General features: G+C 42.3%; 1 protein-coding gene across 11 annotated transcripts in view; it reads left to right on the top strand.

The window, feature by feature from the left end:
* Window positions 1–7,299: 7,299 nt before the first annotated feature.
* Window positions 7,300–27,851, top strand: part of FMNL2 (formin like 2) — a 303,592-nt gene continuing 283,040 nt past the window's right edge. For 7 of the 11 annotated variants that reach the window (XR_010944441.1, XR_010944444.1, XR_010944439.1 and 4 more), the window contains exon 1: window positions 7,300–7,865. Coding sequence is in view for 7 of the 11 variants with exons in the window: in XM_067741904.1 (XP_067598005.1) it covers window positions 7,749–7,865 (117 nt within the window). In the remaining 4 variants the exon portion in view is untranslated. The remainder of the gene's footprint in view (window positions 7,866–27,851) is intronic. The other 4 variants (XR_010944440.1, XM_067741911.1, XM_067741909.1 and 1 more) reach the window with 1 other exon arrangement.

Raw genomic sequence — 27,851 nt, 5'->3', positions numbered from 1 at the left:
CCAGTGAAGCTATCTGGGTCTGTAGTTTTCTTTGGGGAAAGATTTTAAATACAGATTCAATTTCCTTCATAAGTATATGACTATTCAGGTTATCTACTTCATCTTGAATCCTCTTTGGTAGTTTGTATCTTTCAAGGGATGTGTGTGTCCATTTCACCTACATTATAGAACTTATTGACATAAAATTCAAAACATTCCCTGATTATCCTTTTCAATATGTGTAAAATGTAGAGTGATGTTCATTCTGTCACTTGTGATATTGGTTTTTTGTGTCTTTTTTCCTAATGACTCTGACTAGAGGTTTATCAATTTTACTGATCTTCTCAAGAACTAGCTTTTGGTTTAATCAATTTTCCTATTATTTTCCTGTTTGCTATTTCATTGATTTCTGCTCTCATCTTTGTTTTTCCTTTTTTCTGCTTAGTTTTGGTTTTCAGTTGCTTCTTTTTTCTGGTTTCTGAAGGTGGAAACTGAGGACATTGATTTGAGCCCTTTATTCTTTTCTAATATAGGCACTTAGTGTTCTAAATTTCTATCTAAATACTGCTTTACCTGCACCCACAAATTTTCTTTAATTTTAAAAAATTGATCATGTTTTTTTAGAAGTGTGTTATGTAGTTTCCAAATATTTGAGTATTTTCCCAATATCTTTGTGTCCTTGATTCCTAATTTAATTCCATTTTGGTAAGCAAATATACATTGTAATATTGGAATCTTTTAAAATTTGTTGAGAATATGGTTAATCTTGGTAAATGTTGCTTGTACACTTGAAAAGTTATGTATTCTGCTGTAGTTGGGTGAGGTGATCTATAAATATCAATTATATCAAGTTATTGATAGTGTTTTTGAAGTTTTCTGCATCTTTACTGATTTTCTGTCTACTTGTTCTAACAAATATTAAGAGCAAAGTGTTGAGCTCTCCAACTATAACTGTGGATTTGTGTATTTGTCCTTGGAGTTCATGTATTTTGAAGCACTGTTTTGGAGGTGTTATGTTCTCTTGATCAATTCATTCACTTATTATTATAAAATGACCAGCCTGGGTTTTTTCCTCACATGCACTTACTAATCAGTACTCGACTAAATTTTGGAATGGAAACTTCCACAGACCTCTGCAGTTCTCTCTTCTTGCAGCTCTCTTTTTCCAGAACTCTGTCCTGAGAACACTAGCCTCCTTGGGGTCACTGGACTCCCAGCTCTGCCTTCTCAAGGCAGGGACTCTATCAGGCGTGGAAACTTTCTCCAGGTAGTAAGCTGGGGTAATTCCCCTCATTTATTCACTTCATTTATTCATTCACTTCATTTATTTCCCATCTCTAGAGATCAGTGTTCTTCATTGTCTGATGGTCAATGTCTGAGGGCCATTGTTTCATATTATTTTGGCCAGTTTTTTATTAGTTTCAAATGTGAGGATAACTCTGGTGTCTATTACTCTATCTTGATCAGAAGCATAGGTTTCATTATATTTCTACCTCTACATGATAATTTCAGAGATCTATTTTTTAAAAAAGACGGTGAAGGATACTGGTTTGGGAATCAAAATACCTAAGTTCTAATTCTATGACTTGTTGTATAAACTAGAAAAAAATCACTTTGTTGAGCCTTAAATCTCTCGTTGTTGTACTGACAGGATAAAATAAGATAAAGTATTTTGTAAAATATGAAGCCATAGGCAAATGTAAAGTAATATTCAAAGATGCAAAATATGTGGGGGAGGGTTAGAAGATGTTGTCTGCCCAGTGTTTACCCATGTCTTTTCCCTTCCTCTTCCTGCTATCAGAATCTTGATTCTGTCCAGGTGAGGAAGTGTGTCCAGACCCAGGTTTTATCACACTCCCCCAGTTCTCCCTGTAGCTGGGGATGGCCATGTAATTCAGATCTGCAGAATGAGGAAAACTGGACAGTCTGCTAGTGGTACTTCTGGGTAAACCTTTGACTTCCTGATAAAAGGAGCAGACTTAACTGACATTGCCTCTTCCCCCCTCCTCTTTGCCCTGAATACAGACTTGATTTATGGCACTCTATTAGCTATTTTGTAAGTACTATGAAAGACCAAGCTATCTCACAGATACTGGTCCTAGCCTTACAGAGTTGCTGAACAACACTAGAATCCACCTTTCTCTGGATTTCTTCTTTTATGAGAAAGACATCTTTTTAAAGCAATTATCACTTGGGTTCTCTTTTATTTGATGGCAAAAATATTCAGTCTTAACTGATTCAGGAGGAGAAGGAAGAGTCAAGTTGTATCTCTGTAAGTTAACTGTTTGAGGAAGTTTATATGAAGCAGAAATTGGATAAACCAAATTTTAAATTTTGTTTAAAATCAACAGCAGTGTCTGGCTCATAGTAAGTGCTCAATAAATATTTAAAAAACAAATATGGATGGGTATATGAATCTTGCAGGACTTGTATGGATGTAAATTGACATGAAGCAATCCTCCTAAAATCCCAGCTACTACTACTATGCAATTTTGATTCAGGGCTATTGATGGTTTAGTTCATCACATGGCATTTATCTCATTTCTATATAATTATACACATAAGGAGAATCTTCTTAGGGTAACACTAGTGGCTTTTAAAGAAGCTAACTGAACTTAGCTACAGAGCATGACCTTACATTTAAAACCTGAGGAGATACCAGTGAAACTCAGCTGATCTTGTAGGAGCATTTGTTGTGAATGATAGAAAGCTCCTTTGAAAGCAATTACACCATTATGGGGGAATTCCTGATCAAGCTACCCCTGGTATAGCTTCCGAATGCCTGGCACAGGGAAGATAAAGTTCTAATATTTCATTTTCCATGGGCGATGCATGGATAGTTTTAACAGACATTTTTTTGTCAACATTTTGCAACATTGCAAAATAGCAAATCATATGTATTAGTGATCAGAAAATGAAATACATATTTAAAAATGATCACCTGATTTTAATTTTGTGGGGAGGGATGAGGAGGTCTTCAATTAAAGGAATAGAAATGTCTTCTTTCTCCACACTCTCCTCCAAACATTTTCCTGAGATTTTGGTAGAATTTCCTACACAAATTGTATAATATGAGTGTTTTATTTATTTTTGCACTTAACAACAGTTATAAATAATAACCAAATATTAGAGACTCTAAACCTTGAAATGGCAGATAGGTTCTTTGGTTCATGGATTGGCATACTTTGTCCTGGCTCCTCTCAAAGTGTGAGATTATGAGAGAGACTAGATGTGATAAGACTTAAGGGGAGGAAAAAGGTCCTGGTTACTGGCAGAAATATGGCTGGATGGAGCCATAAATGTAATAAAAAAGGATTTCTCAACTGCAGAAAAGAAGTCTAGCTTTTCCATCCATATGGGCAACCCTCTGGGTGGGCTGATTTTGTGAGTCAATCAGACTCAAAGTTTATGTCTAGAGATTACAAAGAAAATAAATACATTTGTGGGTCAGAAATGTCTCACTTGGTCTGAATTAACTGCTTTTCTTTCTAGCTCATTTTCACTAGTTGGGGTGTGTGTGTGTCTGTGTATGTGTGTGTGTCCCTGTTTTTCTTTCTTTGATCAGTCAAAACAACCTATAGGATGGGCTTCCCTGGTGGCACAGTGGTTAAGAATCCTCCTGCTGATACAAAATTAATGCACAGAAATCTCTTGCATTCCTATACACTAATGATGAAAAATCTGAAAGAGAAATTAAGGAAACACTCCCATTTACCACTGCAACAAAAACAATAAAATACCTAGGAATAAACCTACCTAAGGAGACAAAAGACCTGTATGCAGAAACTATAAGATACTGATGAAAAAAATAAAAGATGATACAAAACAGATGGAGAGATATACCATGTTCTTGGATTGGAAGAATCAACACTGTGAAAATGACTATACTACCCAAAGCAATCTACAGATTCAGTGCAATCCCTATCAAACTACCAATGGCATTTTTCACAGAACTAGAACAAAAAATTTCACAATTTGTGTGGAAACACAAAAGACCCCGAATAGCCAAAGCAATCTTGAGAAAGAAAAACGGAGCTGGAGGAATCATGCTCCCTGACTTCAGACTATACTACAAAGCTACAGTAATCAAGACAGTATGGTACTGGCACAAAAATAAATATATAGATCAATGGAACAGGATAGAAAGCCCAGAGATAAACCCACGCACATATGGTCACCTTATCTTTGATAAAGGAGGCAAGAATATACAATGGAGAAAAGACAGCCTCTTCAATAAGTGGTTCTGGGAAAACTGGACAGCTACATGTAAAAGAATGAAATTAGAACACTCCCTAACATCATACACAAAAATAAACTCAAAATGGATTAAAGACCTAAATGTAAGGCCAGACACTATCAAACTCTTAGAGGAAAACATAGGCAAAACAATCTATGATATGAATCACAGCAAGGTCCTTTTTGACCCACCTCCTAGAGAAATGGAAATAAAACCAAAAATAAACAAATGGGACCTAATGAAACTTAAAAGCTTTTGCACAGCAAAGGAAACCATAAACAAGACAAAAAGACAACCCTCAGAATGGGAGAAAATATTTACAAATGAAGCAACTGACAAAGGATTAATCTCCAAAATATACAAGCAGCTCATGCAGCTCAATATCAAAAAAACAACCCAATCCAAAAATGGGCAGAAGACCTAAATAGACATTTCTCCAAAGAAGATATACAGATTGCCAACAAACACATGAAAGGATGCTCAACATCACTAATCATTAGAGAAATGCAAATCAAAACTACAATGAGGTATCACCTCACACCAGTCAGAATGGCCATCATCAAAAACGCTGCAAACAATAAATGGCTGGAGAGGGTGTGGAGAAAAGGGAACCCTCTTGCACTGTTGGTGGGAATGTAAATTGGTACAGCCACTATGGAGAACAGTATGGAGGTTCCTTAAAAAACCAAAAATAAAGCTACCATATGACCCAGCAATCCCACTACTGGGCATATACCCTGAGAAAACCATAATTCAAAAAGAGTCATGTACCACAATGTTCATTGCAGCTCTATTTACAATAGCCAGGACATGGAAGCAACTTAAGTGTCCATCAGCAGATGAATAGATAAAGAAGATATGGCACATATATACAATGGAATATTACTCAGCCATATAAAAGAAACGAAATTGAGTTATTTGTAGTGACGTGGATGAACTTAGAGTTGGTCATACAGAGTGAAGTAAGTCAGAAAGAGAAAAACAAATACCGTATGCTAGCACATATATATGGAATCCAGAAAAAAAGAAATGGTTCTGAAGAACCTAGGGGCAGGGCAGGAATAAAGACGCAGACATAGAGAATGGACTTGAGGACACAGGGAGGGGGAAGGGTAAGCTAGGATGAAGTGAGAGAGTGGCATTGACATATAAACACTACCAAATGTAAAATAGATAGCTAGTGGGAAGCAGCCACATAACACAGGGAGATCAGCTCGGTACTTTGTGACCACCTAGAGGGGTGGGATAGGGAGGGTGGGAGGGAGATGCAAGAGGGAGGGGATATGGGGATATATGTGTATGTATAGCTGATTCCCTTTGTTATAAAGCAGAAACTAACACACCATTATAAAGCAATTATACTGCAATAAAGATGTTGGGAAAAAAAAAAAAAAGAATCTGCCTGCCAATGCAGGAGACACGTGTTTGAGCCCTGGTCCGGGAAGATCCCACATGCTGCAGAGCAATTAAGCCTGTGCGCCACAACTACTGAGCCTGTGCTCTGGAGCCCGCGTGCTCCAACTACTGGAACCCGCGCACCTAGAGCCCATGCTCTGCAACAAGAGAAGCCACCGCAATGAGAAGCCTACTCGCTGTAACTAGAGAAAGCCTGCGTGCAGCAACGAAGACCCAACGTAGCCAATAATAATAAATTTATTTAAAAAAAAAAACCTATAGGTGATTTGCTTAAGAGACCATACATACACAAGATGTATTTGTGTGTATCTGCTCCATAGGCTTTTGGTAAAAATTCAACAGTCATTGAACATCTGCTATGCTCAAGTCATCTTGGGGTTTACAAAGCTGAATGGAACGTGGTCCTTCACGTTTGAGCCTTGGTGTGTTATGTTAAATGGAAGCAGCTGCTTTTTAACAAGAGGGTAACAACCCTAGTTTCATATCAGAAGTACCTGCCGAGCTTGTTAAATATACATCTGCCCAGGCCCCAGCTCTTAGCTTAGGGAAATTCTGATAATAGTCAGGGCCCATGATGCCTGCAGTTTTAACAACAAGCTCCCCACATGAATCTCATATACAAACCAGGATGAAGAAACACTGCTTTAAGCTAAGAAAGGACTAACTGCAGGAGTTTAGCCACAAGTAAACCAGGAGGATGCCCTTGAAATCTACAGTGAGCAGCTGGCTAAAGTCGTTTATAAGGGTGTTTCTATTTCCACTGCTTCAGGATGGATAGTTATAGTCTGAAGAGCATCCTGTAGAACAGGGTTGGGCCCAATCTTCTCTGTAAAACACCTGGAACAAGAGTGCTGTAGAGGAATAAGATAACTACAGCCAAAGACCATCTTCAGAGTCTTCGCAAACACTCTGTTCTTATTTTTATCTCACACAAAGTATGGTTATTTGTGTAAATTTTCTCTTCACTAGATTGGAAAGTATTCCAGAGCAGGAGCTCTCTTCTTTCTTTCTTTAGTGAAGGAACACAGTAACCCACACATAATAGCTGTTTGACAGGTGTTTGTTTTGAATTCTTCTCATCCAAATCCTGGGTTCCGACCAGGATATATTTGCATATATCCATAGTGGATATTTATAAATATCCATAAAAGTATATATTTGTTTATAAAACATTTCAGTCGCACAAAAGAATACGTAACATACATACTGAAGAAAGAACAATAATAAAACAAGCACCTATGGACCCACATCCCAGTTTATGACATAGGACATTGCCAATACCCTTGAGGTCTCCTGTTGAACTAGATCCTATCGAACAGCTCCTGAAATTTAAATCGGAATGCGTGCATTCAATCATTGACTGATTGGCTCATTCATTCATTTGCCAAATGTGCCTACTAAGTGTCAGAATCGATGTAGACGAGGTAGTTATTTCTTCTGTTGGAGTGGGAGAGGGGGTTCAAAAGTGACATAAACTCTTTCCACAAGTGTACAGATTGTTTTTGCTGCAAGCGGCCCTAACCCCCGCCTGGCCCTCCAGAGCGGCGTGGTTTCTGAGTGTGGACACTTTGAGCAGAAACTACTGGTCCCGGCAGTCCACGGGGCGAATGGGCGGAGCCGGGGCGGGGGCGGGGGCGGGGGCCGGGCGAGAGGGGGCATTGTGTCGGGAGCGCGAGGCTGCATTTGTCTGCTCTAGGTGCTGGCAGAGCGAGCGTCGTGTTCGCCGGCGTTGAGCTGGAAGTGTCAGCGGCGGCCACGGTCCAGGCGGAAGACTGAGTCGGAGCAACCACGCGCCCGCTGGCCGCTATTACTGGCAGGGGGCGGCGTGCCAGCGAAGCAACATGCAGATAGGCGCCCGGCGCCCTGACGACCCCTCCCGAGGAAAGGAGGCCGGGGCGGCGCTGGGGCGGCGGGGAGCATGAGGGAGGCCGGGGGGCGGCTTGGCTCGGAGCGCTGCTAGAGAGCGGCGCGCGCTGCACACTCGCCGGGGCGCAGCGGAGGGCGGGGAGCCGGGGAGGTCGCGCCAGCGCTGGAAGCCGGCCGCCGGGAGCTGTTCTGATTTCCGACGCGGACGCAAGGGGCCCGGAGCAGCCCCTGGCCCCGGTGTGCAGCCAACATGGGCAACGCCGGGAGCATGGATTCACAGCAAACCGATTTCAGGGCGCACAACGTGCCTTTGAAGCTGCCGATGCCCGAGCCAGGTGAACTGGAGGAGCGATTTGCCATCGTGCTGGTGAGTGCGCGGCGGCGGCCGGGAGCAGGGCCCCGGGGCTCCGACCAGGCGGTGCAGCTGACCCCAGCCCCCTCCCCTTTTCCCGGCGCCGGGAGCGAGCCTCCTGTCCCAAGGGGGAGGCTCCCACCTCTCCCATTGTGGCCTCCCCCGCCTCCTCTTCGCCCTCCTCCGAGCCCCCCGCGCTCGGCCTTCTCTGCGTCCCAGGATGGGGCCGGGGGCTCGGGGCTGGCTGCCTGGCGGGTCGGCCCCGAACCCATTGTCTGGCGGGAGAGGCACCTCGCAGCGCTTGTGCCCGGGAGGTGTGGCGTGGGCGTGAAGGGAAGGTGGCGCGGGCCGGGGAGGAGGGGGCGGCGAGCCGCTGAGGCTTTTTGTTTAAGAAAAAAAAATTCGCGCAAACCCCGAGTCCTCGAGGACGTCCAGCGGGCGCCCAGCCCGGGTCCTGAGGGGTGCGGGGCAGATGGGCGCATGTGGCCGGTCAGGGGTGCCGCGCTGCGCTGTGCGGGAAGGCGAACTTGGAGGCGGACGTCGCGGCTTGGCGGAGGGGAGCTCCCCCAAAAGGGAAAGAGAAGGAAACCCGCGCGTGGCGGTGCGGCACCCTCGTCCCTAAGCGAGGAGGGGGACATCAGGCGAGAGAGAAGCTTCGTCTCGGCGCGTTCCTTTTGGTCTTAAATGTTAAGACCACAAAAATGTGCAGTTTTGCGGGGACATGTTGCGAGCTGACCTGACTCCAGGGGCGACCCCTCCCCTCTCTTCCCCCAGCACACCCAGCCAAGTCTGACTCCCGAAATCCGCTTCTCCTAGCTTTCCAGCTTCGCAAATCTGAGACATTGAAGACTCCCTTCTTTCTCCCTTTCCTGCTGGGACTAAGTTTCTGGGCCCTTCCCAGCCAGAGCCTGTCAGTGCTGTGAGCTTAGGAGGGTGTGGTGGCCTCCCCCGTCGACCCAGCCAGAGTCTGTACTGCAGTTGGTCCCCAGACTTCGATTTTTAGTGTCCTAGCCTCTTTCAAGGGGTGTTGGGAGGGAAACAGGCAAGATTGGAAGCGTTTCTAATACTTACACTTGTAAGTGTACACTTGTAGCCTCTTCCTAGCTAGTAATCTCTACATTCTAGGCAGCAAGAGAAACTTGTGCTGAAGTCAGTCGAATTCTGCATCTGTGTGCGGGTTTTGGGCATATAACCTGACAACTTTGGGAACCGACCAGAGTCTGAACACTGGGACGTTTAAATTGCCTTTCCTCAGGCCTTTAAAAGGGGCTGGTTTGATATGGGGAGTAATGTTCTGGATGGCAGATTCGCTTTGTGCTGTGTGGAAGAAGAGGCCACAAGCTTTTTCACACCACCTGGAAACTCTGGTGTGGCAGTCGAGAGATAGATGAGGCTGCCTGTCTTGCTTTGCATGGTCTGTGATCTCCCGCAGCTGCTCCCACTGTTGTGCAGAATGAGACACTCTGAAATGAAACAGCATAGGCTTAATTACTTCTCAAGGCAGCCTGGGTGCATACTTGACCTGTCTTTATAGGGACAAACCTTTTTAATTCAAAATCCTCTTCCTACCGGACAACATAGTTCTTACCTCGTAGCTCTGGGTTTTCTGTGTTTCCATCCATGCTGTGCTGGTGTGTGTGTGTCTGTGTGTGTGTCTGTGTGTGTGTACACTTGAAGTGGGAGGGCCAGTGACACAGGAAAACCAGATAATAACAGTAATGCAATTAAATTCTCAACTGGGATAGCATGTTTTGCATGAGCTTTCAGTTACCCTGCTGATTAGTGACACGTGGTATGAATTACTCTTTAGAAAAAAAAGTCCCATCCTTAACATGGTGGGTTTGTGTTACTATTAAGTCTAGAAGTCACAAATTCAGTACGTAGAAATTCATGATTGTATATCACAAGCTCTTTGGGGCAGTGGTTGGTCGTGTGGCTACTTTTACTCTACTGTGTCACACAAGTACTGGATGTGGTTCCTTTCTTAATTGCTTAGAATATTTTAAACCTTTCAAAACAAATAAACAAACAACAAAACCAAAAAATACCAGGCTGACCTTTTTTGGATTAAAACAAAGCTTTTGGGAAAGTCTCAGCTTGGGGGCCCTCTTGTTAGGGATGCACTTGGACGATTGACTTGGTGTTTCATGTAACACTCCCTGGTCAGCTCCAGCTGCTCTTTGGAGTAAGCTGTAAGAGGAGTTAAAAGGAATCATCTTTATGGGCTGATAGAAGTACAGAGTTACGGTGACTTTTCTTGTGGTCAGTTTTTTTCTAAAGTTGTACATGAAAAGCTCTCATCTGTGCTTTTCTTCATGAATTGCTTAAGAAATAGATCAAACCATTTAATTCTGAAGATCAAGCTTGAAGGACAGAATATAGGTGGTAACGTTTAAAGTATATATATATATATATATATATATATATATATATATGGAGAAATTCTCTGCCCAGAGACAATGGGAATCCTGTGGGCATTACTGATACTAGTTTTATTTCCTATATGATAAAGATCATATAAGTGTTTGGGGAGGAAAACAGGATAGTAATACTGTACAAGAAAGTATACAAGCACCTCATTGTAAATATGGCTTACATCAATAATTGGGCCATTTCAGGAATGAAAAACAATTCCTCTCATCTCACCAAGCTCTAGATTATATAAAGCATTGGGGAAGAGTAAATAAAAATTTAAATGACAGAAGTCCATCTATTTCTGGAAAATCTGGAGATGAAACTTACTCAGTGACTGTCCCCCACCACCCCCATCAGTCCACATGAGTTAAACCGTATGTATCTAAAAAATTAGTGGGCATGAATGGAAGGATGAGAGAGTAAAAGATTGCTGAATAAAGCCGGTGTGCAGCAATGAAGACCCAATGCAGCCCAAAATACATAAATAAAATAAATTAAAAAAAAATCAGTAGAGGGGGATAGACTTTAAAAAAAGGTTTTTTTTTATAAGAGTACTTTATTTAGGATACAAATCAGTTGTCAGTTTTTTGTTTTTAATTTATTTATTTTTATTTATGGCTGTGTTGGGTCTTCATTTCTGTGCGAGGGCTTTCTCTAGTTGTGGCAAGCGGGGGCCACTCTTCATTGCGGTGCACGGGCCTCTCACTATTGCGGCCTCTCTTGTTGCGGAGCACAGGCTCCAGACGCGCAGGCTCAGTAATTGTGGCTCACGGGCCCAGTTGCTCCGTGGCATGTGGGATCTTCCCAGACCAGGGCTCGAACCCGTGTCCCCTGCATTGGCAGGCAGATTCTCAACCACTGAGCCACCAGGGAAGCCCCAAAAAGGTTTTTTTAAATAGGAAAGAAAATGAGATTTTTGAGTAGAGATTTGAGTTACTGAACTTCCTGTAATTAATGACTAGTAAAAATTGGATCCAAATCTTAGGAGTTTCATTCTCCTGAGGAGTCTTCTCCCTCCCTGAACTTGTCTTCAGCATCATTACAATAGTAACTATAAAACTTATATTTAAGGGAAAAGATTACTGACTCCTTGTATACACTTAACTATTTGCATCCTTGGACCTGCCTGTCAGGTAGAGCTATAAGGTGATATGCCTTTGTGTGTGTAGGATGTTTCTGTTACACTCTTCCATGGAAGTGTTTCATAAATTATAAATTCAATCATCTGCTTCAATCTTTGTTCCTTTAAGTTGTATATATTTTGTGTATTTTACAAGTAATATTTGTCCGTGTTTTTTGGGTCCCACACATTTATAATTATCTAAGTGGCTCTCCATTGTATTTGTTAAATATTGTCTAATTGTTGGGAATACACACACACACACATACTTCCATGTCCTTTATTCTTTTTTTTTTTTTTTTTTTTTTGCGGTACGCGGGCCTCTCACTGTTGTGGCCTCTCCCGTTGCGGAGCACAGGCTCCGGACGCGCAGGCTCAGCGGCCGTGGCTCACGGACCCAGCCGCTCCGCGGCATGTGGGATCCTCCCGGACCGGAGCACGAACCCGTGTCCCCTGCATCGGCAGGCGGACTCTCAACCACTGTGCCACCAGGAAAGCCCCATGTCGTTTATTCTTTAAGATGATGCTATGAAGGTGATTTTGGGTGTGGTGAACAATTGATGGTCTTTGTCCAAGAATACCTCTTTGGACGTTAGATGCTCTGTATATTGTTCACTAATTTTTGGCTTGCAGTCACTGTTTACAATTTAAAATGTAAGCCCCTCAATCCCATTGTCAAGGAGCTGTCCTAAGGATCCTTTCTGAGTTTCAGAGGAAGATAATTGTAAGCCCCCCATCCTGGCTGCCATATCTGTGTGATAGCAGATGTCAGGCTGCTCTGCAAACAGATTAAAAAAGATTAGGAAGTGATGGTTTAGGGCCAGTAGTATCTTATGTTTAACACCAGGAACTACTTTTGTGTTTGATTAATTTGAGTCAGTTTCCTTTTCAGTTTTTTTTTCTTGCCCTGAGGTTGAATGTAGTCACTGTACTTAGGAAAAAGTGGGAACATTTTCTGAGCATCTACTATGAGTATGCCCTATGCTTCCATGTTCTCATTTAATCCTCACAGTAACTCCAGCTATCAGTAACATTATAGATGAGGAAATAAAGATTCCCTAAGTTGCCTCAGGCCATGCAGTTATTAGATAACCAGTCTAGGGTTTTTAGCCAGATTTGGAGATCTCCTCCCCTACCCCCCACCCGCCCCCATTATATTATGCTTCCTTAGGCTTAGAACTGGAAAGAAAGACTGAAAGAAAAAAAAAGGTCTGGAACTAGCAATAAAGCTGTTAAAAAAAAAATCTAAATGTGGTAAGTGCAAGTTTCAAACTATAAAGCTGGCAGAAATTTCTTCGAAGCGACCCAAGTGCACTGTACTGTTTCTCTTTAGATGACATCCGTTTTGGCATCTTCGCTGTGCTGTTCTATTTTCAGGCATGGAGTTAAATATTGATTTGGTCCAAAAGTGTACTCTTCAGTTTTTCCTTTCAAGGCAGTCTTGAACTACCTTGGTTGGGAAGTCCAGGTTTTCCACATCAGAGGGGAGAGACAACCCGTCCGTATAGTACACAAGCTCCAAATGTAATTACTTGTGAAAAGGACGAGGAAGGTCAAGTTTTAACATTTAAATCTATTTCCCTCTGCAAGGGGTTGTTCCCTTTCAACCATTTCCAAGGAGAGCCTTTGCCATGAAGTCTGCTGAGCAGTTGGATGGGTAGGTGTGTAGTGAGGCCATCATCAGATGCATGCTGATTTGTTTTCTCACTTTTCTCCAGCTGAGAGGGAAGGGAGATGGAGAAGGGGGATGGATGGAGTGTTGCGCTTTGAGCTGTTACAGTCTCATCTAGGCAGTAACCCCTGAGTTGTTTTATTCTCCAGAGTGGGAATATGTGCTTAGGGCGGTGCCTTTCATCATTATCAGGGTGCATTTCCCCCCTAATAATACCAATAAAAAGTGTGAAGATACATTTGGGTATTTAGGATATAAGATGATCAAAGGCTATTCTCTGAATTGCAAATGCTTGGCTCCATTGAGAGACAGGCAGCCCTGTAAACAGATGAGATGCGGGGGAGAGAAGGTATGCATGCCCTTAAGTGATAAGAATTACTTTCACTTGTGGCCTTTCATTTAGCAAACAGCATTGACTCCAGGAGCAGGAGACCAATTTCTAGAATCATAATCTGCATCAACTTGGGCAACTCTTTCCTGTGATCCTCGGTTTTCTTCCTCTGTAAATGGGAATACAGTTTGATAGAACTGTTAGGATAGTCATGAGATTTTTGAAATCATAGCACTTGGAAGTGTAAAACTTCTGGAACGTGATATATTGTGAGCCATTAGCCGACTTCTCATTTTGAAGATGTTTTGTGTAGAAAAGTATGTAGCTATATTCTGTCTGATCTAGAGAGTAGAATTTCCAGGGTCAGTGACTGAAAGTCGCATAAGCATAAGGAAAAGTGTTCTAATATTCAGAATTGTCAAAAAATGGAGACTGAGCTTTCCATTAGAGTTGCTTAGACAGAAGTTGTATGAAAAATGCTGATAATTGGAAGGTCTTTCTAAGCCCAGGCTCCAGCAAGTTCATGGCTTGCACGGTGCCTTTCTTGAGGTGAGTCTGCCACATGCAGGTTTTGGAAAAAGAGTTATAGCACCTGAGAATGGGGAAGGGTCTACTTGGAGGCTCCTCCTGGGCTCAAAGAAGAGAAAAAGTAGTGTAGGCTCATGCTTGTTCTGGAAATTTATTCGACTTTACAAAAACTGTTGCCTGAAGGGCTTGGTCTTCATGAACTGTGCTCTTCTTTTCATCCTTAGGGCTTGGGGAATAAGGACAAGGTGAAGTGGGCTCCCTGGCCCTTGTATCTGAGCAAGTAACACACAAACAAGTGGCTAATTAAAGAGGCACTGATTCCAGAAGACACTCTCTCCATTGCAAGAGAGCAGTGGTACCTGGACTCCTCTTAGAAACAAGGCAGTGAATCCCTATAAAAGAACAGACTGGAATTGCTTAGAAGGGAGGGTGGGTTCCCAGCTGTGCAGCTGCTTGGTGGACCCGCTCTTGCAGAGTGGCTCTTCCACTCTACAGTGGGGGACCTTTCCTACCTTCCTCCATTGCAGGAAGTATATCTGTAGACTTCGGGGACCTGGTTTCTGTAGACAGGCTCATGCACCTTCTTGGTTCTCACCTACTTGAACACTGCAGGCAGAGGTAACTCATCTCTTGTCTTCCCTTTAAGATGGTGTCTGCTCAGACTGCAGGGTGATCTTCCCTCCCCAGTCACTGCATCCTCTTCTCCAACACCCCTTACCGCCTCCCCCGACCCCATCCTTTCAGCACAACACCAAGGACTATGCAGTTTCTGGTGTATACAATTTGGAAGGGATGTCTAGGGAAGAGCTGGTAGGTCAGAGAGCTGTTTCATGAACTGTGATTCAACCGAGGCCCACAAATGTGGACCAGGATGGCTCAGAATCCCTAAATTGGGAAACACTAACTCCCTACTTGGAGGTATGGTGGTATATGTTGTAAACAGATAGCAGTGCACTTTCTTTTCACACTCTTAAAAAACTGACCAAGGAAACATGACCAGTGGCATCAGAGCTCATGGTCTGGCCCCTTATCACAAACTTTTTATAGTTTCTAGGGCACAGCAAAGCTGTTCCCCTGGTCACATCTTCAGCATTCTTGCGCCGCCTGGAACTGACTTCAGTGACTCTTATTTCACATGTAACCTTAGTCCACTTTTGTTCTTTGCTGAAGAAGCTTTGTTGCATTGATAAGCTGCTGCATCCATCACCACAGAAGCTGAAAACTTTGAGGTGTTTACACCCTGCTATCGCAGGGGTAATCTCCCTTGATTGACTTCCATATGGTAGATGGTACGCCTGGCCTGGTTTATCCTAAAAACTGGTTGGCTTTGGGAAAGGTGTCAAGTCGTTCACACTTTGGCCCCTTGCCCGGTGCTGGTCAGTCACCTATCTCAGGTCCTTCCTTGAGTTGAGGATTTGCTCAGGAACCTGCCTTCTCTTTTGTTTTTCTTTTTCCCGTGGAAGTTTGGCTGAGCACTTTATTCAGGTAGGTGACGAAGGGATTGACAGGCTAAAGTGGTGCTTCTCAAACTGGGCTGCATATCAGCATCACCTGGAACCCTCAAAAACAGATGTTTGGGTCCCACTCCCAGGGATTCTGATAAGTTTGTCTGGAGTGTGACCTGGGCATCAGGATATTTTAAGGCTCCTTAGGAGATGTGAGCAAGCAGCCATGATTCAGAAGCCACGTGCTAGAGCAGTTTTTCCCCTTTCCCTACCTGCCCCAAAGACCAAGCATAAGAGTTAAAACCACAGGGCTTCCCTGGTGGCGCAGTGGTTGAGAGTCTGCCTGCCGATGCAGGGGACACGGGTTCGTGCCCCGGTCCGGGAAGATCCCATATGCCGCGGAGCAGCTGGGCCTGTGAGCCATGGCCGCTGAGCCTGCGCGTCTGGAGCCTGTTGCTCCTCAGCGGGAGAGGCCACAACAGTGAGAGGCCCGCGTACCGCAAAAAAAAAAAAAAAAAAAAAAAAAAGAGTTAAAACCACAGCAAAAATTTAGAGAAATTAAGCAAAGTTGAGAAGGGTTAAAAAAAAAAATAGCTCTTAAAGACATTTGATCCAACCAAAAGCACCAAGATGAGAAATACGGAAGAGATGGATCAAAGCCTGTTGAATGTTAGATTTATTTAACTATGCATTTAAGAAATAACCATAATGAAAATTTGCAGAGGAAGTTCTACATATTATAGCTAAAGAGTGATCAGTGACCCTGAAGTGTACTTCTGGGGCAGAACAATCAATAAATCACTTGTATTTTTGCTTAGGCCTCTATTCTCAAGCCTAACTGTTTGTTGGTTCAGTGCAGGCCTTTTGCTTTGATCTCTGGTTTTACCACTTACAAAGACTCATGAGCTTGGCTTCCCCGAGTGAAATTCAAATACACTTGTGAAATGTAAACAACATTCATTTATTAAGAATCCTATAATCAAGGCAAATTGGCATGCTTATATGAGCAATTAGCTTTGAGAATAGAAAGATAAATAGGTTGCTAGGTCAAGAATGAGCTGCTTGTTCTCAGTGCAAGACTCTGGTTATTCCTTTAATAGTTATAAGCAAATAGACATTCCCCTTATTCATAATCTTTAACATTTGTGGTTTGGGGTTAGAGGAACAGCGTATGTGGTTTTCTGAACAGAGAGGATAGCAGCAATTGTCTCATTTTCGTCTAGAAATATAAATCTTTCCAGGAAATGTAGGTAGTTGGTTTATGAGCAGATGAAACTTTCTAGTAATTGGGACAGGGCAAAAGAAGGCATGGATTTAGATGGGAATATTAAAGAATAATGGAGTTTTACTTTGGTGGGGAAGGTTAAGAAGATGACTTTTACAGTGGCAGAAAGATTGAAAATAATCTCATCTGCCTTCAGCGAACAATGATCTTGTGTGTGTGTGTGTGTGTGTGTGTGTGTGTATAGAAGGAAGCCTTAGGATAACTAATAGTAGGAGAAGTTGGATAGAACATGATTGGACCTGCACCATGGCAACATTGCTCTGTGAGTTCAGTACCACTAAATGTCTTATTTGTGAAAGCTGGGGAACCTGCATGGAAAGGTGATGAATCATGTGAATAGCTTTGTAGGTCCCTTTGAGTTCTGGCCCTCTCAGTCCCCAGTATGGTCAGCCTTATGGTTCTTCTAAGGAAGCTTTTCCTCTTTAGTGACAATGTTGACTAATTAGGATTCTTTATCCCCAAGGATTTCTGCCTGATGAACCTAGGAAGCCAATTCAGTCCAGATGTCTTGGGACTAGGATGCTATAAACTTGGAAGTGGTGATTCCCCAGGCCTAACACAAAATCATGATTCTGTTGCCAACTAATCAGGCCATCTAGATGCAAACCTAGAGAGACCATTTAGAACTGTGTGGCCTCCTGGGTTTGTGGAACCATTCAGCCTGCCAGTGTTCAGCTGCTTCAGTGTCCTTTCACCGCAAAAGTTTTGAGTCTCGGGATAGGCATTTATTTGGATTAGAAATCTTCAGATCACCTGTGAATTTACCAGGTCGTGGTCTTCATTTAATGGAGTAATTCTTTAACATTAGACATCTATATTTTCTTTCACCAATGATTGTCAGAAGTTCCCTTAATTTTTCTATCGATAATGGAGAAATAAAAAAATTCCTCTTTTTGTTGTTCTCTGGGATGATATCTCCTAATCATCCTTAAAGTTGTTTTAATTGACAAATAATATACAAACAGAAATGGGCCCGTATCGTAAGTGTACAGCCTGATGGACTCTCACAGCCTGAACACACTGCTGTAACCAGCCCTGAGTTCAGGAATCGGAATCTCAGTCTCCCTGTTTTTCTTTAAACATGGGTTCACTTGGCTCCTTGCCTCCCCAGCTGCACTTACTTTCCAAGTGGCCCGACTTACATGGAAGAAAATAGGCCACAGGATTGTGCCTTGTGGTCTGATTCTAAATGATTCTAACCGTGAGGTTTCCACCACTTCCTTCCAGAGATTTCCTCAGTCCGAGGAGGCCTAACCGTTAGGAAATATTGACATTACAGCAGGATACCGCTGCTTTTAGTTACATCATTATTGATAACCCTAATGGTATTTTTTTTGTATTTGTAGAGTATCTCTGTTTTTCATAATAGTGAGAAGAACATATTTTGATTTGTATTCCTAGAATAAAGCATGAAGCAGGGAGAGATTTCCACAGTTGACAATGAGCATCGGCCCTTTTGCGTTTCAGTACTTGGCATTGGGCACAGGTTTTGTGTATTCCCTTTTACACCTAAGTTTCAGCCTTTAGGTTTTGTCACCTTGATGATTCTTTTGAAATATTAAAAAGTATAAGATTGGGCTTCCCTGGTGGCGCAGTGGTTGAGAGTCCGCCTGCCGACGCAGGGGATGTGGGTTCATGCCCCGGTCTGGGAAGATCCCACATGCTGCAGAGCAGCTGGGCCCGTGAGCCGTGGCCGCTGGGCCTGCGCGTCTGGAGCGTGTGCTCCGCAACGGGAGAGGCCACAACAGTGAGAGGCCCACGTACCACAAAACAACAACAACAACAACAATAAGTTTGCCAAGCCCTTGTCTAAAAGTATATATGTACTATATGAAAAAGGATTAAGAATATGGAAAAATAAAGTTGATTTTAAAAAATAATAAAAATAAAAAGTATAAGATTGTAAATTTCATCTTCTGGTTCCATTGTCCCATCAAAGTCCTGTTACATTACTGCAGATGTTGATCCAGTTTGAGAGGCTCTTTGGCTGTGTTTGTTGTTAATGGTTTACCTTCCATTGTCTCCTCTGTAACTTCTGTACACCCCCTACCCTCCACCCGCTTTCTCATTGAAGCCGTCCACAGTCTGGCCAGACCCATCTTCTTTTCTGTTTCCTTCCTATGCCCAGACGTGGAGATTGCTTTATCTCTGTCCACAGAGCAGGCTTGTACTTGCCCTCCACTATGCCTTTTCTCACGTGATTCTCTTACATATGATGTGCTCTCTTGGTTTCTCTGCTTATTGAACTTATATCCAGCCTTCAAGGCTCTTCTGAAATCCCACTTTTTTCTTGTGTCCTTGCAGACCCGCATCAGCTTGGGGGAGGTGGGGAAAACGACTCTTCTTTGATCTCTTTATAGTATGAATTATTTCTCTTACTCATGAGGCCCTGGATTAAATATCACCTTGTGGGAGGTGTGACTGTAAAATAAGGGGATGCTTTTATGTATCGCTTTGTAGTCACTCCTTACACTGTCAGCCATCTGTTTTGTCCCTGTTTTATTTGCCAGTTTGCACTGTGGGCTCCTGCAAGGTAAGGATCACACCTTAAAGGCCCTGGAAGCTTCTCCTTATCCAGCACAGTGCTTGGCCCAGGGACGATCTTAGTAGATAATTAATGACTTGATCAGAGAATGGTGCCCCCTGAAACAGGCCCGGGAATTGAGCAGCTGCTCCAAGAACCTATCTAACTGGCCATTCTGGGCTGACTGTGAATTGCACATAGCTTGCCTTTGTGTTGAAATGACACTTTGTCGCAGTTTGCCACTCACCTTGGTATTCCCCCTATCACTTGACTTTAGTAGGTGCCCAAGAACACTAAGCATTCAGAGATGATAAGTTGGAATCGTGCTATTGCCTGACTCCTTATGGAAAACTGGTGAATTAGGAGAAGAGGGGGAGGGCAGTAGAAGTGGCCAAAGGAAATTCGTGGTTTTTCACTGTCACTAGGCCAGATTGGTGCGTCATGATGTGCTGTCATCAAGTGAGTGAGTGGTAGCACTGTACCATGGGACTCTAGAGTAAAACATCCTTCATGACAGTCCCTTTGTTATTGGGAGTGAGGCAGGTTTCAGTGAACAGCATTCCTTATTTTGGCATTTTAGTGCTTTGCTGTTTGCAAAGTGCTTGCAAATGATCTTTTGTGATTCTAAGAGTTCTTAATAAATGAGGCAAATAGGGTCTGAAGGTATGTGGCTTGAAGTTACAGAAGAAGGTGGTGAGGTTGGTGAGCCCATCCTAGGTCCTCGGTCACTAAAACTCCAGGGACATTCCAGTGTCAAATAAGACGCTGTTTATGTTTTCTGTGCTTTATAAGCATTATCTTTGCTCTTGGCCACCCTCGGCGGAAGATACTATCTTCCTTTTCCAAATGAGGCGGTGGGGCTCAGAGGGGTAAGGTAGCTGCTCCCAAAGTATGGAGGCAGGATTTGAATCCTGGCCTGTCCTATGAGAGAACTCACTTGTTTCTTCTGCACTGTGTATACTTTCAAGTTATAAGATGTCATTAAATGTTGGCTTTTTGTTCTTTGTTCTTCATGTACCCTCTAGACTAAATTCATTCACACAATGACTGTCCATTGTGAGTATTGCATCAGTATAGTGATAGATGTACCAAACTCTGAGGGTTCAGAGAGAAAGTGTCATTTGTGTATTTTGAGTGTTCAGAAACAGCTTCCTTGGAATAGGAAGTAGAGCGATGCCAGCTTGGTCCCAGTCACTGCTAGACTGCACATTTTATTCTATATTGTACAGTTTTACTCACTTGTCACTGCTTAACAAGGGCTTATACTTTAATCAAACAGTCCAGAAATGTTTATCTAGCAGTTACTATGTGCCAGGCAGTGTCATGGGCACTGGAGGATGTGGTGCTGCATGAGGCCCACCAGTCACCTGCCCTCGAGGAGCTTACATTCCAGCGGTGGGAGGGAGTCGGGTTGGGGGGGGGAGGCGGAGCCAGACATGAAATGGACCTGGATTTCCAACACTGGCAAGTGCTGTGAGGAGAATAAAATAGGACAGTGTGAGGTGATGGCTCTCATTTAAGATCTGAGTGATGGTGAGCAGGCAGGTAAGAGCCCTCAAGCAGGAGTAACCAGGGCTTGATTTGTTTCTCCCCTGCTGGGCCAGGATGGGATTCCTTGGTCCCCGGAGCAACTGAAGGGAACAGCAAGGGGGATGTCCTCAGCCCCGAAGGCTTCAGACTTCACCTCTGGGGAAGGCTGGAGGAGGCTGGGACCAGGGGTGCAGGAGTCTGTTTCCTTTGTCATAGCAGAGCTGTTTCTTGTAAGTGACTCTGTGTAGTCACATCTCTGCCACTTGTTGAATTCAAAAGATTTTTAGCAAATTGCAGTCTTGTCGCTGTTCTGGACCCATGAGACATCCAGTTGGGGAATGGAGTATTTGATTAGTGTAGCAGTGCCCTTCTAAGTAAAGGCTCTCTGAAGGCATCCAGTACTTGGAATGCCCTTTTTATCTACTTGAAGCCATTGGTTGAAAAGACACTTTGTTATAACTGCTACTAGCTTGTTGCTCAGATCGTTCCCCTTTTTCTTTCTTTCCTTAATTTTTTTTTTTTAATTTTAAGGGGCATATGGGAATTTTATATAGAGGTTTGAATCCGAGGTTAAGGATAAGATAAAAGTTGGTTTAGATAAAATTATCCCTGAAGTCCCTTAAGTTGCTCACAAAGGTGCAGTATGCACAATTCTGGATGAACAACCCTGGAAAGTAAGTCTTAGGCGTGTTAAAGTTTAAAAACCTCTGAGCTTGACTAAAGGAGCAGCCACAGAAGAAAAGTCTCTGTGCAGATGTCAGGATATCCCGACCATTTGGTTCTCAAACCTCCAGCAGTGACCGGAAAATGGGTGGGAACACTGCCTTCTTCTTGCCTTAGATTTACTCCATTCAGTATCACATTAAGCCTTTTAATACATATCAGTGAATTTGTTTCTTGCGAGGATTTAAAGGCAGGCCTCAAGTTAAATGTGGGTTGGATGCACGGACAGCAGTAGTAACAGTAGAGGTCACTTATTGTGCATTTCTTTAATCATTTCCGTAAACACGAAAGGTGACTCAGGACACCTGAAAGGTAGGGATCGTCCCTGTTTCATCTAGGAGAAACTCAGGATTCCAGAAGTGTAAAGGAGCTTGCCTCAGGACACACATTTCTAGGAGGTACTGGAGCTGAAAATCAAACTTTGCTGACTCTAAAGCTATGCTCCTAACATACTGTTTTGACTCTTAGCTAGGAAAATACAATACAAATATGATACGTATAAACATAGTGGTTCAGAGTAAATTGAAAGCCCTGTGAGGATAAGTTCAGTAACTTTTCAGGCTCTTTTAATTTTGTTCGTATATACCCAGAACCAACAGTAACTATATGTCCTTCCAAAAAAAAAAAAAAAAAAATTGAAGATAAAATAAGAACTGGATGAATAAGCCACTGTCCACTGTTGAAATAGTAGAGGCCAACCAAGTAAGCTTGTGATCAAATTGGCTTTTTCTAATAACAGTTGTCCTCTGAAGGCTTTCTGAAGGCTCTCTTTCAGACAACCGTCTCTGAACCTTTGTTTTTTTTTTAAAAAATGTCCCTAGTAAAATGGCTGTGTTGTTACAGCTTGAAGGCTGTGGAATAAGCCTTTTGATCAGCCCTCAGTGATAACCCACAGACTTGGACTTCCTTGTGAGGGAACAACCCTTATTATCTTGTATTGGTAGGCTTTATGTTGGGGGGTTGCTTATTTTTAATAAACGGAGCCCATGCAATCCCATTCATTCGTTCAACAAATGTTTTGTTTGGGTGTGTGCTCTAAGCCAGGCACTGTTAAGATGCTGGGACACAAAGGTGCATGAAGCATCATCTCTGCCTTTGAGGATTAACTGCCGAATGGGAGAGATAGGCAAGAAAATGAAAATAATAGCCTTTTTAAAAAGCATTTATCATATACGTATGTGCTGTGTATATAATGGGCTATAGAAGGGTATGTTAAGGTTAGTCTTGTAACATTTCAGGTAAGCTGATAAATCTTGACAAGTTAATTAATATGGCCAAAAGTCGTAATTCATAAAGTACAGACAAAATGAATTCTGTGCCTGAATGCTTAAAGATTCAGGTGTGTGTAAGCGTGCCAACCACTTGGAAGAATCTGGTAAAAAGTCCTAATTCCCAGGGACAACCTTTAAGGTGGTAGAGGATTCTACTCTGAAGAGCAATAGACTAGGAGTCTTCCTCCTCTCGGTTGCAAGTATTGGAAACCAAGGAAATGTCCATTACACTCGCTTTGCTAGAAAGTTGGCAGCCTTCTCTATAAAGCTTATCATAGGGAGGGATGGCATTGGACCATCAGGACCCAGAATCGGGCATTTAACTGAACTGTTAAAAAAAGGCTTAGTTTAAAAAGCGCTTGTTTCTGAGCATAGGCTTTGGGATGAGACCTGAGTTGGAATCAGGATTTTGCTGCTTATTAGTTGGGTGACCTTTCTAAGCCTGGGTAGACACGCATGTTGTATGAGCTCCAGACCTACCTCTTTGGATTGTTGTGAATATTAAGTGACATTGCTTAGTCCGGTAAAGTTGTGGCACTCAGGGACACACTTCCCAAAAAGTGGTGGCTCTGATTACTTTGTACCCTTTTAATCTTCCTTTATTAAAGCCCTGACTTGAGGGGCTAGGCTGTGGACTCTAACAGGGCTCCTGTGAATCTCACAGATAACTTTAGTGAAATCGTTATCAGCCACAAATGTGAAGAGCACCTGGAATTGAACTGATGATGGCTTACGTTGGCTTTTCCACCTTAGATTGCACTTACCGACCTTCTTTCACAAATGAATGTTTCCAAAGGTCTGGTCCATTGGAGTGCAGCCTCTACTTGGGTGTTTTATCCTGACTCCTGTATGTTTTGTCCTATCTAGGGAAAAAAAGCCTGTTGTTTCAGGGCATTGGATTGTTCCATTTCAGAGCCAGTGGAGGTGTTAGCATCTTCATAATTGGAGCAGAGGACCAACATGCAGTGTACTACAGTGTGACCACTAGGCAGCTAGTTCAGATGAGAAAATATGTTCAAGATCATGACCTTCTGGGCCTTGAAGAAACTGCAGTTGATGTTTTGAAGGCTCCAGCTTCAATCTGGGATGGATGGAGTCATTCGGACTTTATTCTGATTCCAGTAGTGGCAAAAAAAAGGATTTGTGTAACTTGTGTACATGGCCTTCTGTTTGAGATAAGAGCATTGTCCAATAAAAGTTGTGTCCTTGTTTCAAATCGAGAATACAGTGCCACCTGACTCCATCTAGGAAACAAAGTTGTAAGTCATTACGCGTTGTATTACCCCAGTAACCCCTTGCTGTATTTTTTCTCTAGAAGGTTCCTTATTATCTATTTGATTATCTATTATCTACACAGTAGATCTTGCTGAATCAGACAGAGCTTATGAAACTGAGGCCAGTCCCAAACCAGATCAATATACTACCACCATCCTGGAATGAGAGCCTAGAATTTTCTGAAGATGCTTTTACACATTTTTCTTTCTTCCTCGCTTTCCAGTGAGGAAAATTGCTCTTTTTCTCTCAGCTGATAAATGTCACTTTTGCCCTAAATTTTATAGTGGTATTCTACTTTTTAAAGTTACTGAGATAAAAGAATATTTGATAGAACTGTCAGACTAGTATGATAACACTGTCTGTGTTCCCAGACCCTTGAGGGTTCTTAAGTCTCGTGGGCTGAAGCTATGTGCGTATTTTTCTTGGTGGCCTATTTCCATATCAAATAGGCTTAAGTTTTGGATTTTAGTAATGAAAGTATGAACCCAATCTGTCAGGCTTCTTATGCCATTTATTGTAGCCCTTAGTCAGCTTAGGATTGCATGAAAGGAAGTAATAAGCCAACTTTAAGAAGGTCCAGATGAAAAGGATTATAACATGGTACAAAAATATTAGCATGCCCGGCCTAGCCATGTGACTCATTCCTTTTCGAGTATCCACTTTGACAGCTTTTTTGAATTACGCATCAGTCACCATGTTGGTATTTTTGGCAGAGTTGCTAGACTTTAGCCTAAGGTTCGTAATGGTAACTGCCAAAAGTGAACAAAGAGGAAAATTATAAATGAAACATAATAGCATCACAAACATTTATTATTTTCTTGAGCAGAAGCAAAATTGGGAGTTAAATGATGTCTTGTCCGTCACTCCCCAAGAAAACCACTGCTTTATCCCAATGAAAATAAGACTGATGGGTCATCCCCAGTCTTTGGCTATTGCAACGGTGCTTCTTATGATAGTTTCCATTCAAGAGTTTTCCTTCCCAAGTCCTCTCCTCTACGCTAGGAATCATTCTTTTAGGGCTTAAGGTTTTTCTCCTGATGTCCTGGTGACTAAGCTTGCTTTGGGATTGTTCCACCCTGGACTGCATGTCGTCCTTCTGGGAAGAAACTCCGTGCACTTCAAAGGAGCAGCAGATACACAGGGTGTATCCAGAAATAAAACTCTGACCCTTTGTCTCTCTCCTTTTCATCTCTGTCTCTTACAGGCATCCTTTCCTTCTGTGCAAACAGACCCTTGTAATCGTTGTCGTCTATCCTGCTGTTAAGTGGTTTGCATCACTGCTCCAAATATGTGCTGCAGTTTCATGCAGAAATCTACTTCCACGCAGTTTAATGCTGTGCAGTGCATGTGTACTTTGCAGCATGTGTACTTCACTATGAGAACTAGTCCAAATGGTATGTTCTTAATGAAATAGTCCCAACATTACTGAATAGTAGGATGAAATACCCAAAGACCTAAAGAAATACAGTCCAAGCTTCTCTCTCCTCATCTCCTTCCTTCCCTCTTCAGAGGAAACATACCGTGAATTGGCATGTGTCCTTCCTATGCACATTTGGCAAAAATAAATTCCAGTTGTTTGAATTTATAGAAATGGTATCATAACCCATGTGTCCTTTTGAATCTTTATGCATTTGGTTGGAGAAGTATTCATGTTGATGCATGTAGCTCTAGGTCAATTAACTTTTGAGTCATATTCATTGAATGAATGTACCATAAATTATTTACTGTTGGTCCTCCTTATTCGGGGATTCTAGATTTAAAAGTTTGCCTATTTGATAAACATTTATAATCCCAAAGTCAGCACTGTGGCACTTTTGTGGTCATTCATGGATCACAGGGTGGTGAAAAATTTGAGTCACCCGATGAGCAATTTCCCTGCTGAGGTTGAACAGTTGACGTTCTGCTTCTTGTTTTTGCTGTCTGTCTGCAAGTGTCCTTTCGAGTTCTGTTTAGTGCCACGTTTTTCACATTTTTGTGTGTTTTGTTGGTGATTTTGCTGTGTAAAATGTCCTCCAACCGGAGTGCTGGTGTTCCTGGTCTAGTGTTCCTGAGCATAAGCAGACTGAAGTGTGCTTATGGAGAAAGTATGCTTGTTGGATAAGCTCTGTTCGGTCATGACTTAGAGAGCTGTTGGGTTGAGTTCAATGGTAATGAATCAACAATATATATTACGGTAACTTTAAACAGAAACGCATGTAACAGTTTTATGTATTGATGTGACCAGAGGCTCACAGAAACCTAACCAGTGGTAGGACAGAAACCTAACCCCCTGTAGGATGTACAGGGGACCATCTTGGCTTCAGTACCGAATTTCCAATTCATCTTTGATTTTGGTGGGAGGAATTCTTAATATCCTGCTATTTTTAATCACCATTTCCAAAGTCATTGAATAGTTTTGGAAGAAGGGGAAAACTTGTGGAGTCTGTTTGACCTTGTTTATTTGCTCAAGTGAGGATTTCACTCCTTCTACAAGAGTTGCAATGATAATTTTTACCACTGTTTGAGGGCTTTCTATGGGCCAAGCCCTCTGTGAGTGCTCCATGTGTATTTCTGAGAATAATCCTGTGGTATTTTAATAATTTACCTAATAAATGGTTGAGCATGATTTGAACTAGGCACTCTTGTCTCCACAGCACACATTCAGCTATTCTGCTATGTACGCTCTTGGTGAAGATGGAGGGTTAGGAGTGAGGATGGAGTGGGCCTGGAGTAGATATCACTTAGGAAGGTGCCATCCCTCAATAACAAGCTGCAGGCGGTGAACCCAAAGGACTGCTTATTGAAAAGGAATGCCACTATTTGTGTTAATTTCTCATTATCAGTAAGGAGAAGCTGCAACTAACGCATAATGAAGGGGGTTCTATAAGCCACCAATAGCATCACCATTCTTCAGAGAGATCTCACTTGTTCCTAGGAAGGCGAATGAACTGAATGAGATTCAGTTCACAGTAAGGTGAATGAGAACAATTGATGTCATTTCTTAGAATCAGTGACTTTTTTCTTATTAATAAAGCATCTATACGTTATCTTCTGGAAGTAAATGTTCATGGCCGACTCTGAAAGAGTTAAGTTTATTCTTTGAATCATTGTCTTTCTAACTTTTGACTGCAACTGAAGCTACAATACATTTTACATTCATGACCTAATATGTACAAGTTCTATAAATCCAAATAAAAAAACAGTTCCATAAAAGAATACTTATCTTTACTAAATAGATTGTACTCCAGTTTTTATACCACTCTATTCTTTTGAAACATGGTTGTTTTAGATGGAAAAGATCTGTTATGTGATAATTAAATTCCAGAAATCGTTTGTAATACAATACTGAAGCAACCTGGTCAGGTATCATTTAACCTCCTTACCTCATTAAAGCCCACACCGAAGAAATTGTTTGCTCTTCAGATTTGATCTTTAGTCTCTTCCTTAGGTCCTTGATGAGTTGCCAATATCTATTCCTTGTGGTTATGCTCAGATTGGAAACATTTGCTTTATAAAAGTTTTGACTGCATAATAAACAGTGGAGAAGAATTAAGACTCAAGAGGGTATTGAGAAGAGCCCTTAATTTTAGCAGGTATGTTAATATCTTTGGATCTATAGCCTCAATTTTTTCCCCTAGAAATACATGTCTCTGGAAAATACTATACTTACAAAGTAAAAGAAACAGTTTTTATTCTGATAACTTCTGATATATGTGTCCTAGTTTTGCATATGTGATGGGAATCTGGATAATGATAACACAGTTGTGCACATTTTTGTTTGAAATTTAGCTTGATATCTTCAACTTAAAATTAAGTCAGTGAAATGCTTCCCCTAAAATAAAAATGAAAAACCAAAATCACATGTCAGCCTTTTGGGGTGTCTGTGCTGAATTGTTTGTAGGT

This window comes from Pseudorca crassidens, chromosome 6, assembly GCF_039906515.1.
Source record: "Pseudorca crassidens isolate mPseCra1 chromosome 6, mPseCra1.hap1, whole genome shotgun sequence".
NCBI lineage: Eukaryota > Metazoa > Chordata > Mammalia > Artiodactyla > Delphinidae > Pseudorca > Pseudorca crassidens.
This window is presented reverse-complemented; position numbering and strand designations above follow the sequence as displayed.